Raw genomic sequence first — 14742 nt, forward strand, 5'->3', positions numbered from 1 at the left:
CGCCCTAATCGACGGCATAAAACTCCTTCAGAACATGTCTAACGCATGTCATTTCATTTATTCGCATTCATTTATGTAAACACTTCGATGAAATCGTGGGTGTTCTAAGAATTCTAGAGTAATATAACTGTACCTGTATATGTGTGCTTGCCCGCCCACAGAGATTCACCCCTAAGACGCTACTGGTATATATCTGGTAACAGATCATCGGGGAAGGCAGACAGAAGGACGGTCTGACGCACACGTGCATTTCAACAACCGTCAGTCACGGTTTGGAAAAGTTTGCGTAGGTGATGCCAGGAGGCTATCATAGGGGTTCTCAGACTACTGCCCAGAATCAAACAGTTATATCTTTTGGTTTCAAATCAATCTATATACAGAAAGGTTTTCTACGTAGTAATTATCAAGAATGTTTATGGGGGCATAGGCAGAGTGTTCATGCTATAGTTACTTTACAAAATGACGCTGTGGTACCCCTTGACACCCTCGGCTATAGCGCTAGTCATGACCTGAGGGTATCTTATCAGCACAGGTAATCACTGTTGTCCACTCCCGAGCATAGACCGTAATTGTGTGGTCTGATCTATTAGTATTAGTCCAGTGAATGACCATACCAAGATGGGAGGGTAACCTTTCGTTAAGAGTTGTACTGGGTTTGTACAATGTCAATACCCTTTACAATACTACTGATACGACCTCTCTTGGAACAAGGACCTTGGTATAATGTCCTTGCTTGGTACTAAGACCACCTGAGCACCCATTCCCTCCCATCGTGTCCTGCTTTACCCAAATCCTGGTTACATCAGTACGTTAGTCGGTGGTTTAAACCGTGCAGTGCCACAGACCAATCCTGGGGTCTCCTCCTAATCGTCCATGACACTGGGCGGATTACGGTAATCCTGAGGGCACAACTCCCCCCTCCCACCCACGGGGCGTCCAATTTCGCCATGGCAGCGTTCTGTCGGGTTTGCTATCCCTAGCCTCCATACTATAGCATGCCAAAACTGGGGGGTTTAGGGGGGTCTTCAGGGTCTTTGGGATCTTTTATGTGCTATTTTCTGATTGCATATAGACAACAAAGCCGGCCTGGTTGAAATACCCACTGGGCTAATCAGAAAACACCCAAAGACCACCAAACCCCCAGTTCTATAAGCCTGCTACGGAGGCTAGCTATCCCTACTTCCAAGCAGAGGTTTGTGTTTGGCTTATTTTTTGGGTGTTTTTTTAAGGCTTTTTTATCGGAGTTTCTTTTTTGCACTGAATTTTTTTTACGCCAACCCAACCTCTGCCGGCAGTCGCACGCACCAATGCCTTTAAACACGCCAAAAATAAGCCAAAACCCAAACCTCTGCTTGGAGAGTATGCTATCCCGTCCTTGGACAACAGGGCGAGGGGTTCGAAACCCGGCCTATCATTCGGATTTCTGAATACATACGGTCCCGAATTCCCGGATACGTACGGTCCTTGGGTGAAAAGGCATGTTATGACGTTAACGTAACATCCATAGAAGGTCTGTTGTGACTAATTTTGCAGAGTTTTGTAGCGCATGATTAGGTTAAAGGCTTGTATGAGGCGGACTCATTACGGCCTAAGCCAGGCTTAAGGGAGAACAAATTCAATATCTGTCCAAGAGGTGGCTTTATGCAGGGGGTTGACAGACACATTAGAGTGTAAATAAGGAGATTACGGCTCTTGAAAGGGGCTATTACGACATCATTCCTCACATACCCATACCCCCGTGTACGCAGGTAGAGCAGTAATACGGTTTGTCTTCAAATGACGCATTTTGTGCAAGGGTTTTCGTAACCATGACAGGAAAGTATCCTACTCGATGTCATTTGGGAAGCGAGTATTGCGTTATGTCTAGTCACAAAACAGTGGAAAAATACATGAGTTCATCTCCAAACATTTGCTTGGAAATTACTGGTCTACAGTGGTTTGAAAACCTACCAACTATACTTTTAAAGATGTAATTTTTACTCCATAACAAGCGATAGAACAAAGTGTTACAGTCTAAAAAGAAAGATTTCCTTACCGGAGTACTGAGAAGGTAGACATAAGGTTGCCTGCTCGGTGACGGCCCCCCTCCTGGCGATACTGACGTACTTGAAGCAGTAGACCGGGAAGCTCGGGTCGAACTCGCTGCAGGTGAACTGGACAAACGTCTTCCCCGGTCTGATCCGCTGTTCCGTGACGTACTCCAGCTGATCGGAGGCCTGCCCCGCCAGCCCCGCCCCCTGGCGGTACAGACGCACCCTGTCATGCCCGTGACAGGCAGGTGTGTAGAACGAGACGTCCACGACGTACTGGCAGGGGAAGATCGCCAACTGTTCGGTGCTCAGCGCGTAGTTTTCACTCCACTTCACCGGGAAATCCTGACTGGAGGCGATCAACGAGTCGTTAAACTCCGACCTGAGCTCCACTCTGTACAGCCCGGCTTGGTCTAAAGATTCGCAGCTGACGGTTACGTGCGTTTCCTGCGATAGTAAATCCAATGTTTGTGTCGCAACAATCGAAGGTTTGATACTCTGATCCACTGTATCGTTTGTGCCTAAGTATTTCACAACAAAATGGGTGCGGAATCTCCTGGGACGCGCGCTGCACACCTCCCCCTCCGTCCTAACCCCCACCTGCACCTCTCCCGTCATGGCCTCGTGAGAAGTCGGGACGGAGATGTAAAAGTCCTGCCACACGACGTCCATGGCGCCGCTCTCCACCAGGATGGGCCCTCCCTCCTCCAGGAGGAGTTTGAAGAGGAACCCGCCGGCGTGGTCGAAGATCGCGCAGCTGAAGTTCATGTGGCCGTCGTGTATTCCGACAGGCACCGGGGCGACCCTGGCAACACTGGAGTTCAGAATGTCGTAAACCTGCGGACGTCGACGGAGAACAAAGAAGTAATGAAGACTTTCATACATACATGCCGCTGGGTTAGGTATAGGTCGAAACAAAAGAATAGTTTACAGATACATGTATACTCAAGAGAAACTAGTAATACTGTCGTCTAGTAAGTACTCTAAAAGTCTAAATGTCGTCTTTTGCGACTGACTGGCAGAGAGAGTCTGGTAATTTGAATTCGACTTCTTCTACCTAGGACATGTTGATTGCATCGTCTATTTCAATTTCAATTTATTTCTTTAACCAGTAATTACAACTCAGGCTATAAAGTCCAACTATCTCTCAGGTTGTTGTACAGACTAAAATTCTACAGCAAAATGATGCTCAATGTGTTATCGGCCATGAGTCAGGTAAAGCCGAAGCGTGAACCACATCACTTATACAGGCTATTTCACTATGAAATATCGATCTAAATGCTCAGATATACAAACTAGGCACTGTACGTCACCTCTATTACTGCATTCTCAAGTTCGGCTTGAGTTGGAATGGAATATTCCACGTCCACCTCCGTTGACATGGCAACGTGCGTGTCCGGAGCCAGGACGGTGAAGCGGTATTCAGACGTGACTAGGGCAGAGAGATGGACTACATGTTGGTGAAAATCATAACGGATATTATGTTAAGTTAAAGCCCTACCGCAACCATAAATATGGTCGCATATGGCAGCGCCCATCTCCGTTTCGTCGTCCTTGGGCCACACAGTTGTGCAATCACTATGTACAGTTAGGGGCTAGTCCACCGGTAGTGGCGTTTGCATACCGGATATACATACAAGAAAACAGAAACATGGTGCAAAATGTTGCATCAAGATGATATTGATTATGAGAAGCAAGAACAAGAATGTAATGCTGAAACGTAGATCCATGGCAAAACGTACGTCGTAACCGTTTCTTTGTACTTCACGCTAATGCCTTTACCACTGTCTACTACAACATTAATCTCCAAGCAGATCTTAGGGTGGCAAGAGACAGTATCAAATGGCCAGAGAGGGTCCAATACGCCTTGGGTTGCTCCCTGCTCTCTAGATACTACCTGACCAATTTGATACTGTCTTTTACCACCCTAGGATCTGCTTGGAGATTACTACAACACATATTTTGGGCATGAACGTTGTAGTGATCCTTGAAAACTTGTTTTTGCCGGCCCTTGTTAACACAACGGTCTACTTCTTCCCCCGCAATCCTCACCCAAGGAGCCCTTGACCCTCACCTTGTGCGAAAATCAATGACGTGATGAAGTAGAAATAGTTGCCATAGGAACTGCCAAACGACGTTTGTCCCGCCCGCCGCCATATTGCACCCATGGCCGACACGCACAGCGGACCAGCCTGTGGTAGAGGAACAAGAAATATTACGCAGGTCAGGAAAGGCATATATATCCGCATTGCTAAAAATGATAACGATCAAATAATGCATAGAAACATCAACAAACAGAGGGATGAAAATATTGAAGCATCGCCGTAGATACAATCTGTAAAAGTATAAATATTACGCTGGTCAGCAGTAGCCTGGATGAGCACACTGGTCACAAAATATCTCAGTGAGCCTGGCAGAAGCGGTATACTATATACTCATTGCTAAATATGATAACCATCAAATAATGCATAGAAACATCAACAAACAGAGGGATGAAAATATTGAAGCATCGCCGTAGATACAATCTGTATACGCGTTAAAAGCAAACAACGTGGAGGCGAGGAGTATCAAACACAGCAGATTGTCAGCGCTCCAAGAGCAACACCCCGGGTACCACACGAATCACGACTGTTTACAGAGCGGGTCTCCCGGTTGGGAAATCAGCCTCTGTGAGTGGTGAGAGGCGGCCGGCGGTGATGCGCGCTACTTGATGTCAGACAACAGAAAATGAGGCGGGAATGAAAGCGGGCAGGGATCACAGGGAGATGCGTAATTGGACGTTCGCAAGCGAAAATGAAATCTTGATTGAAGTCTTCGCGATTCTCCAGACTTCAATAGCTGCTGCTGTCTGAAATCCCATCACACATAAGATGTGACGGGAGATGTCCCCGGTACTAGAGATGAAGGAAAAGGCAAAGGTGAAGCAAACAGCGGAGGTTTAGCCCCGAGGGGATAGTCTGTAACACTACGCGTTTATTTCGGCTCGAACATTTAATCAGGCAGACGACTACCAGTACGAAAAATAGTAAACGTATTTCTCCTTCCACCTAATCTTATTCTGGAGACCCATTTGTTCTTAGCTTTCCATTGAGACGTTTAACGGTTTGAAAGTTGTTTTTTCCATCCATCCATCCATCCATCCATCCATCCATCCATCCATCCATCCATCCATCCATCCATCTATCCATCCATCGATCCATCCATCCATCCATCCATCCATCCATCCGTCCATCCATCCATCCATCCATCCATCTATCCATCCATTCCTCTATCTATCTATCCATCCATCCATCCATCCATCCATCCCTCTAACCATCCATCCATCCATCCATTCATAAATCCATCCATCCATCCTTTCCTCCATCCATCCATCCATCCATCCTTTCCTCCATCCATCCATCCATCCTTTCCTCCATCCATCCATCCATCCATCCTTTCCTCCATCCATCCATCCATCCGTTCTCTTTAGGCCATGTCAAACCCGCTGTCTTGTAGAAGGCGACAAGTACTAGTATGATGAGGTCTCGGGCTAGTATTGAGGCGAAACATTAACTCTTATCTAATCACTGGGTATCATATCATTGATGGAGGCAAGCAGGGATGAATTACATGCTTTATCAGGGACTGGTTTGGAGCTCAGTTGGTAAGATAAGGTGAAAGCTGTGATGACAGACCAGATTCCCCGTCAGTGCAAGAATAGCCAGCGGTAATTATGGTGCGACTGCATACTTCTCCATCCATCGTGGGAAAATAAAAGAGGTTAAACTATACTGGGATGTAATAGTAGTAATGGTATAGCGGTATAGGAGGAAATCTGGTCTACACATGTTTGCATCCTTACGTTTCTTCACATTTGCAGAGAGCATGTCTCTCAGGACTTAACTTGAACTTGTCTAAAACGTTTTCAAACGTTTGGCGGTGGAGTCACGCCCGGGGTCGCGGAGGAGGCGGGACAAAAGACCGGGACACAATGGACCAAATACAGCCGTACAGCTGTGAGGAACGGACTGGTTAAGGACGAAACATGGCTTTAACATTCAATCTCAACGCTTTAACAAAACGTTAAAAGAAAATGCCGCGAGTTTACCAAAAATGCATCTAGGTTATCACAGTAAATGTACAAATATAAAAACAGCATTATTATGAATGACATCCCTATTGCCGAATCAGCATGGGATTGTCTGATAATTGATATCAACGTCGAAACTTGATCATACTCTTGCTTGCCCGAAATAAATAAATATGGTGTCTGATAAAAAGAACTAACAAACCGTGATTGCACTCGTATCTTCATATCTTTCACGTCGAAATTCTGCAAGAAAACACAGTCGCCCCCCTCCCCCTTTCGCCATGTACCTTACATATTCTAGGCTGTTACAAATACAATAGGTCCGAGGAAGGAATTTTGCACAAAAAAAGGCTTTTTGCCTATTATAGACTATTTTAGACTAAGAATCTTGATACTATCTTAATCTCCTGCCTTAACACATGTGAATGTAGAACATCATTAGAGCTTCTACGGAATTGTTCACATAACACGCACGCATACGTACATGAATATACATTTGCATCACCAAGACTTTATAATCCTCATTCACTCCTTCATTGATCATCCTGATACATCATTGGCTTAATAGATTCTTAAGTAGTCATCATCTACGGAATGAGAGGAAATGGGGAATCAGGCAATTGTACAATTCGCTATTATAACACAAAAGACGTGTCTTAATGAGGAGAGGGCGCGTGGCAAGCTTACAGATAAAAACAGTACACTATGAATAATACTGGCGTGATGGTCGTTACCTTTCAGATGGCCGTCCTCAGGTTAACCAACGACAACCCTGGACACGGTACCGAGCCATTCCTCTAATTGTAGCGGACGGGGAAGAAGCGTTTTTTTGTCCGCTGGAGCATCGTGCGCGGAAAGACAAATTCGTCTGAGAGGGAGAGACGCTAGCGGGGCTCAAGCGGGGGCCATTGTTACCGAACTTCATTTGAATTGTAGATTCTGGACTGCTGGATGCTTGTCTGTTGTGTTGTCCCGCTCCCGGCAACTGGCTCTGTTCATAGAAATAATTCTGCTCCGACCTCTGGAAAGAAGGGCTCGTTTTATGCCGACGGAAACAAATAAGGGGCGGCATAAGTTGGCAGACGAGGGAGAATCCTACTGATGTCAGTCAGTCTGGTGTACTGTGAGTAAGACCCAGAATAATTGTACCGGTGCAGACTGGCTGAGAAAATGACAGTTTTCCCCTTACGGCCCGTATATCTTCAATCAGACGTTTTCACCAAACATGTAATCAGGGGCCAAGAGCTTGGGGCGGCCGATGTGCCCATTGTCAGGAGATTTCACTGCCGCTGAGTAGATCTACATCGGCTGTTGTCATGTTACCCGTCAGTGGAAAAAAAGTACAAAACAAGGTTCACTGTATATATATATATATATTATACTCTCCAAGCAGAGATTTGGGTTTTGGCTTACTTTTAGTGTGTTTTTAGGCTTTTTTAAAAAATCTTTTAAGCATTGTTTTTTTACGTCGTAGGTTCACTGATCCCCAAGCAGATGCTGAGATGGAAAATCGTTAACGTTCTTCAGTTCTTATTTTGACTACCAAAAAAAGCCGACCTATCTGTCTGTCAGAATACGTTGCGATTTTCCACCCCAACATCTGCTTGGAGATTATAGGTATACTGCAGCTGGTGACCTTTGGTGACCTTCACTGGGATATCTATATTTGCTCAAGAACTTCCCGATGACCTTTGAGCTAAGTTCACGTCTTTAGCCCCGTGGGATATCAATCAGAAAACACTTAAGGGGACTATCGCGGCGAATCCTTCAGCAAGAGAAGGAGACAGATGGAAAGGAAGCGAGTCTGAGGACACGACTTCAAGCCTTGTCACAGAGACTGTATGTCCCTCCGTCTGAGTGAATGGACCGGTATGCAAGCTCAAGGAGCTTCATATCATTGTTGCCAAGCTCCTTGGCAAGCTTCAACAGGACGAGAACTATAGTAGAGGTGGTCACTCGCTGGATTGTTTGTTTCTTTGTCTATTTTGGATTCTCACAATGTGAAAGGGAGGACAAAACAGGTACGCCCCTTTACATGTTGCCCTCCTATATGTACAAAGAACAACATTAAGACTGACGTGCCTCAACCTCTCCCATCCTCACGTTATCACACTTGGATACCGTTCGGATAAAGTGTAGTCCGCCCCACAATTTTCTCCAGTGTTACTCAAAGTTACTGCTTCAACAAATCACTGAGCCTACTCAATTATTTCTTTACACCTATACAATACAAAAGTTAATGTGCACACCAGCTTTAATTGGATTTTAAACACCACATCACATGTACCATAACTCACGTACCTGCATGTTTGAGGCAAAGTTTCCCAGGTGAACATCATGACCACCACGACTCTTCTTCACCCATGGGTACCGCAAGGACACGGGCGTCAGGCATGTCAGGGGAGGGCTGTGGGACATGAACAGTGACGTGTGAGAAGAAATACCACGTTACAATGTCTGTATTATAAAGTACATAGCCTGGAAAGACATGCGAAGGGATGGTCATGGCGGACACATGTAGTTTGTGTGGTAATCCTAGCCTCTACCAGGCTTCAGAAGCGGCTAGAAAGGGTAGAAATTGGGCAAATGGACAGCCGCTTGTGAAGCCTGGGATATGCTATGCATGGGCGGGAATAAAGGAAATACGTCCTTAGCGATCCTGTAGACACTAGTTTATCCCTGTATCATAGTTCTCGCTCTTCCAAGTTACGGCGCAAGGGGGTTTAAATTACCAAGATTTACCTCCATTGACTTCAGACCACCTCGAATCAGTTTTAAATTTTCTCCAGGAGTCTTTCACACTCTCCTGACCCTGGAGTTAAACTGTTTGTCCTTAGTGTCGTGACAAGGCACCTCTGGCCTTGCAGTATGCAGACCTTTCCGCCGAAAGTAATTGAACCACAGGTGTGATAAAACAAATCCTCGTCTTGTTTGTCAATCTTTTTCAATCAACGTCACTTAAGCCACACGTTACCCTGGTGAGGAGTAGCACCTTGCCATTGGGAGCGGATTAGCGAAGACAGGGGTGACCGTGGTCACGATTCTCTAATCCAATCCAGAGGATGTTTCCGACAAGCTTTCAACGATATATTAGTCAGATTGGACCCTTCCGAACCTGAAGAATGTAAATCCATCGAGCTACAGACAAGGAAAGTTGGGACAGAGACAAGAATGTTGCTCATTGAGTTAACCTGGCAGTTGAGAAACGCCAAGTGTGTAGGTAGGGTAAATGTAATTGATAACTTTCAGATAAATGTCCTCTGTTTTTAAAATATCAATAAACATTATTTGAAAAAATACTTTCAGATGAACGTTAATTGCATTCAATAGCAACTTGAATAGTTGAAAAATAACCCTACTTCACACTGTTTTCTTTTTGAATTCAAACACATTTCGTGGCGAGTAGACGGTTGCTGCGTTTTTAGGAGACAGAAATGATGTTACTATTTTATGACGGGCGTGAGCCTTTTCTGAGTAGAGGTAGGCAATCGAGGCTCTTCTTAAGAGGACTTAAGTAAATATACGATGTGATTAAAGAGGTGTGACATGAAAACAACAACATGAGCACTGGGGAGAAACACCCGCTTGAGTCAGACAGGAAATATCGACGGAAATGAAATGAATTCCATCGGAATGTTCATAAACTTGTAATAAGAACCCCCTGGTACATATAATGTAATAGACTGCATGAGACACAACTGCAAGTTATACCAAAGGGACAGTACGGCGCCACTACACGAATTGAACTATTCTCCAAGCAGAGGTTTGGGTCTTGGGTTATTTTTGGCATGTTTTTAGGCTTTTTATCAGGGTTTCTTTTTAAACTGGAATTTTGGGTTGGGTGAAAAAAATTCCAGTGCAAGAAAGAAATCCAGATAAAAAAGTCTAAAAACACGCCAAAAATAACCCAAACCTCTGCTTATTCCATGCGATATTCTGTTATACCGAGTTCCCACGTACGGCCCTGGCAGATTCCAATATTTCAGTGATATGTCCTTAGATACGCCGACTCTAGCACCGCTGTGATGCTGTCCAGGCCACGGTGTTGACATGCCAGCTTTGATCGTGCCAGCCAACATCACGTTGAGACAGGCACTCGTTAATTCCTCGCCAAAGGCAGTAGCAAAATGGACCCGATAAGCGCTCATAACATGTCTGGTGGTATGTTGATGTATACAATTTGAAAAGGGACATTTAGAACCTTTAAAATGTCCTTCTGAAACATTTTCTCATACACGCAGTATCCTACAAGAATACGTATGTGTTACGTCCTCTATACAAGGCACATATGTGTACAGGTGCAAGGAGTTGGAGCTGGACGTTACAAATGATAAGATGCACAGACGTACATGTGATTGTTGTGACTATCATGCTGTATAACAATTCCATATTCCAAACACGAATCGTATATGGAGATGAGACCTTCAGTTGATAGATTACTAGTATATGACATTATCCATCATCGTAAGACGCTAATCACCAAGATAGAAGACTGTATCTGATTGACTTTGGTACCATAATCCATAATAGATTGCGTGTTATCTAACGTTATATAATAGTGGGGAGATTACCTTTTTCGATGTCTCGGTAGATCACAGTTCCCTGTTATACGTCAATGTAGACTCCATCGGTCTGTAACAAGAAGGTACAGTCGCAATGTTGCACCTCCGTGTACCAAAAACAACATCATCAGGCAATATATGTACCCTATTAGTACTGCGCGCGTGTCTGAGTTGACAACCTATGGTTGGTGTACCGGGGAGGGTTCACATGATATGAATGAAAGGGTGTCGGTATGATGATGTCTTGAGGCATTTTCCCCCAGTCAGATCAATACGTATCCGTATCAGTATAGCCGGTATGACTGCCCTTTGGCGTAACACACCAGCTTCACAGGCACGCGGCGCGGCGGCAGCTAGCTATATCATACCGAACGACTTGTTACAGTCAGTCTTTGCTCATTTCATTGCAGGAGATTTGAATGCTTTTTAGGGATGATGCCCAGTCGTGTCTAGTCTGGTGGTAACGAGTTCCACTGTACGATAGTTCTTGGAAAATACGAGTTTTAACCCCCCTTGGTTGTTACGAGTAGCTCTGATTTTTGAAAGTATGACTGTTTCAATACGTGAAGCAGCTGAGATGACTTTAGTACACCCACCCCGTGGAGGCAGTAGTGAAATAGAAAAGAATGTTTGGAAGTGTGCCCAGATATTGTACAAACACAGTATCTGATCGCTCTACCAGACCCCCCTTCTCCCCAGCCTGAGGTCACCGTGCTCCCACATGTACAAACCACAGTGTTCACGGATTTCTCATGTTAAACCTGAACACAAAGACGTGCCTGATGGATGACTTAATAGTGACGACCCGAACCTGTCGCATACAGCGCATAAGACATGTATATTTTCCTTGTATGTAATATGCAGCATGCACACCCCAAAGATGTTAAGCGTATTCAAGCGCTCCTATACTGAATAAAATGGTGTAGAACGGCGATGCCTTTTTGACCCGATGGGTCCTCTGCCTAGTAAAAGCTCACTGACCTTCATCATACCATTAACGTGTGTGCACGATTAATACAGGTTCAGTAGGGTCTGGTAGAGTCTAGCTGAAAGCACGTTGATCAAATTTACCCTGACCAACCATCGCATCCTATCATACGGACCCGAAGCCTTCCAGTATTCCGGTCGATATCCCGGCAGGGAGATACGGCCTGAGACTCAAGTGTCACCAGAGGGGACAATCGATACAGAATCAGAAAACATGTCGTGTTGCACGGGACCAGGTCTGGAAACTTCAGTTTTCCTGACTTCTAGTGCCGGAGTGTGATGACGCTTGACCTGAGATATACAAATCTGCTCATATAAATATGATATGTGCAGGATATTATGAACTGGGTGTTATGTGATTGAAATACGCTTAAACCCTTACGATGGGAGAGTTTTTTGTGCCACCATAAAATTTTAAATCATCCAACTTGAGTGTTGGTCAGGGTCAGAGGATATTTACGACGCAATAAATATACGCGACACATCTACGCCCAGTGTATGACATGACTCGTTCATAAAATCTTATGTACATCAACACAGCCCTAAAGCCTTGACGACGGAAAGCATTCTGTAACACTGTAACAGCGCCAGCTCGACTTTCCCAGGCAGTTAACCGACATTCCGACACATCGCAGCACCTAACAGGTGGGCAAATGAAACTAGAAACGACAAAGAGAGACGGCTACCTTCAAGCAGTTGAGCTGGGCAGACCATGGCCGTATCCTGTATGTACATGTAGTACTGTAGACGCCGCCGTCACATGTTCGACTCGGCAACCAAAAATAGTACTTGTAAGAACGAACCTTGTTGAAGCACTACAGACCACTCAGTACATGGTCCGCGTCAGTGATAGCTGTTGTTGTACCGGTGTGTTCCCTCCACACATGGCTACGTTCTGTCCCTCGACGTACACACGGGAGCCAGGTTGTACAGGAAGTTACATCGGCTAGGCCAGGAGAAAACAAGCACCCTCTTCACCATGCAAATTCAAGAGGCTCAGGACAAAGGGCAACCATAACAAGGTACTCCAGGCAGCCACTCGACTCGACAGACAGTAGCGACGGTCGATTTTTGGCTTTGAACCGCTGAAAAACGCTGGGCGGGAAGACGAAGTGGACACGTGACTGAGCTTCTGCGCTGAGCTAACAAACGTTCACAGCTCTGGGTTGAAACTATCTTGAAATCTACGAGAAGCGAGAACTGTTTCAAGCCCCTCCCGATACGTTCGGTACTCCGACAGTTGATCCAGGGCTGCGGCGCTGTGTGAAGTGTAGATCTCTCACTGGGTACTTAGGACGAAAAGGATATCCCCTGGAAAATACTGCCACTCAACAACCCTGCATCCTGCCGAGATGTTAGTCATGTGTTCAGACAAGCAAAGATAGCCGGGATGATTGAGTAAAACAAAGCTGAAATCCCCCGGTCACTTTAAGAATTCAGGAGAAATCTTAGCAATGTGGCTGCGAAATTATTTAAGTACCTATATCGGGAAATAACACACTCCAAAGGATAATTCATCCTCATTTTATATACGCGCGTCTCTTTCAAACTCACGCCGTAGATTGAACCACCACATGCGGGACATGTTCTAATGTGGTTTGACCACATGCCCCGCATAAATTCAACATCGCTATGCTTGTTTAACAAATTCATGCGAGGGTTTCTCTTGGCGTCAAATATAGTCCTTCCCTATATATCTCCGGCCCGCCCGGGACGCTTTCCCGCCAAGATACCGGCACGGAAACAGGTCAACAATTTGACCCCGAGCCTTTCAATTATAACAACAAGGGTGCGGGAGTTTATTGCTGTAAATTTGGACTTTTAAGCACTGTAGCTCGTTAGATCATGTTATGAAACAGCTAACGTGTTGAGCGTCTGACATTGGCTTGTCTATGCCTATGGTTACAATTCCATTCTGTTCGTATTTGTCGACTTTCGTTCTACAGTGGAACAGGTGCTTTCTGTCATGAAAAATTCTACAAACGACGAAGAGTCAGAGAGGAGTTATTTATGGGTTAACACATACGTTTCTGATTTGTGAGATTGAAGTTGGACTTTGGGGAGGTGCTGAGGTACTAGTATGCATTTTGTGTTTTTACAGAGCGAAAGAACAGACTTGGGAATGACACTGGGAATGCCCGATGACACACAACCAGCGCCATTCATCAAGAACCAGAATGTTTTCTTTCAAGCTTTACGTCAGATTCACTCGCCTGAAATTCCCGGAGAATGTGACGGGATTCTGGTGGGAACGACAATGTTATCTCAGTCTGCTGGTCAGAACGACACTGTGTGTGACATGTTCTCATACACACGCTAACCTGCGTCTGTGTATACCTAGTAGTTCTGACTACTAGTATATAGCCTCTGCCAGGCTTGAGATGCGACTGGAAAGAATAGAAGTCGTTCAGATAGAAAGATAACTTGCCTCTCAAACTCCTGGGCTGCCGGGCTTCCCTGGCATGTTATGGCTAATTCTGCTCTTTCCAGCCGCTTCTGAAGCCTGGTAGAGGCTAAGTTCTGACAAGAATCTCACAAGCCTTCCTCTGAGTCTGACATGCAGAGAACATGCATATCGTACTACGTTTGTTAAATGCCATATTGTACCGATTGGACATGTTTTTTGGGCATTACTGGCTAGTCCCATCCCCCAATTGAGCCATGTTTAGTCTATGGTAACCTATGGTTTACCAGTCCTGACCATCGCTGTGACACGGCTCTGCGCTTTTTCACGGCCAAGTGCATGCGTTTGGGCTTTCCATGCTTCTGGTTCGGTGATTGTAAGCCGTTGTAACGTGACATTTCCCACGCGACCACCAAACAGTGTGCGGGAATGTCAACTCGTGTGTAACATCCCGACCACGTGTGGACAGGCGCTGAAACGTTCTTTAGTCCGTGTTTGACTTCGCCATTCAACCATCCAAGTCTCCAAGGATCCAGGCACTGTAATATTTACACCGAGCATTGCAGTAGCACGCGATCTGTGTTCACATCGATTTTACACGGGTAACTGAATATCGTAACCGTTTGACATCGTCGGTGTATTTTTGGAAAGAAGGAAAGGCTAGGCCAAGCTAGGGAAGGTGTGTCTGAG

At 45.3% G+C, this 14742-nt stretch overlaps 1 protein-coding gene across 1 annotated transcript in view; it reads right to left on the reverse strand.

Annotated features, from left to right (window-relative positions):
- The window catches only part of LOC109470564, a 43496-nt gene that overhangs the window by 18601 nt on the left and 10153 nt on the right, over window positions 1–14742 (reverse strand). Inside the window, exons 2-6 of the mRNA XM_019769527.1 lie at window positions 10671–10731; window positions 8401–8506; window positions 4105–4222; window positions 3344–3462; window positions 2036–2867 (exon numbers count right to left, since the gene is read on the reverse strand). Of these exons, the coding sequence (XP_019625086.1) occupies window positions 2036–2867; window positions 3344–3462; window positions 4105–4222; window positions 8401–8406 (1075 nt within the window). The 5' untranslated portion in view covers window positions 8407–8506; window positions 10671–10731. The remainder of the gene's footprint in view (window positions 1–2035; window positions 2868–3343; window positions 3463–4104; window positions 4223–8400; window positions 8507–10670; window positions 10732–14742) is intronic.

The sequence above is a fragment of the Branchiostoma belcheri genome, unplaced genomic scaffold (genome assembly GCF_001625305.1).
Source record: "Branchiostoma belcheri isolate BF01 breed outbred unplaced genomic scaffold, Haploidv18h27 scaffold23, whole genome shotgun sequence".
Taxonomy (NCBI): Eukaryota; Metazoa; Chordata; class Leptocardii; order Amphioxiformes; family Branchiostomatidae; genus Branchiostoma; species Branchiostoma belcheri.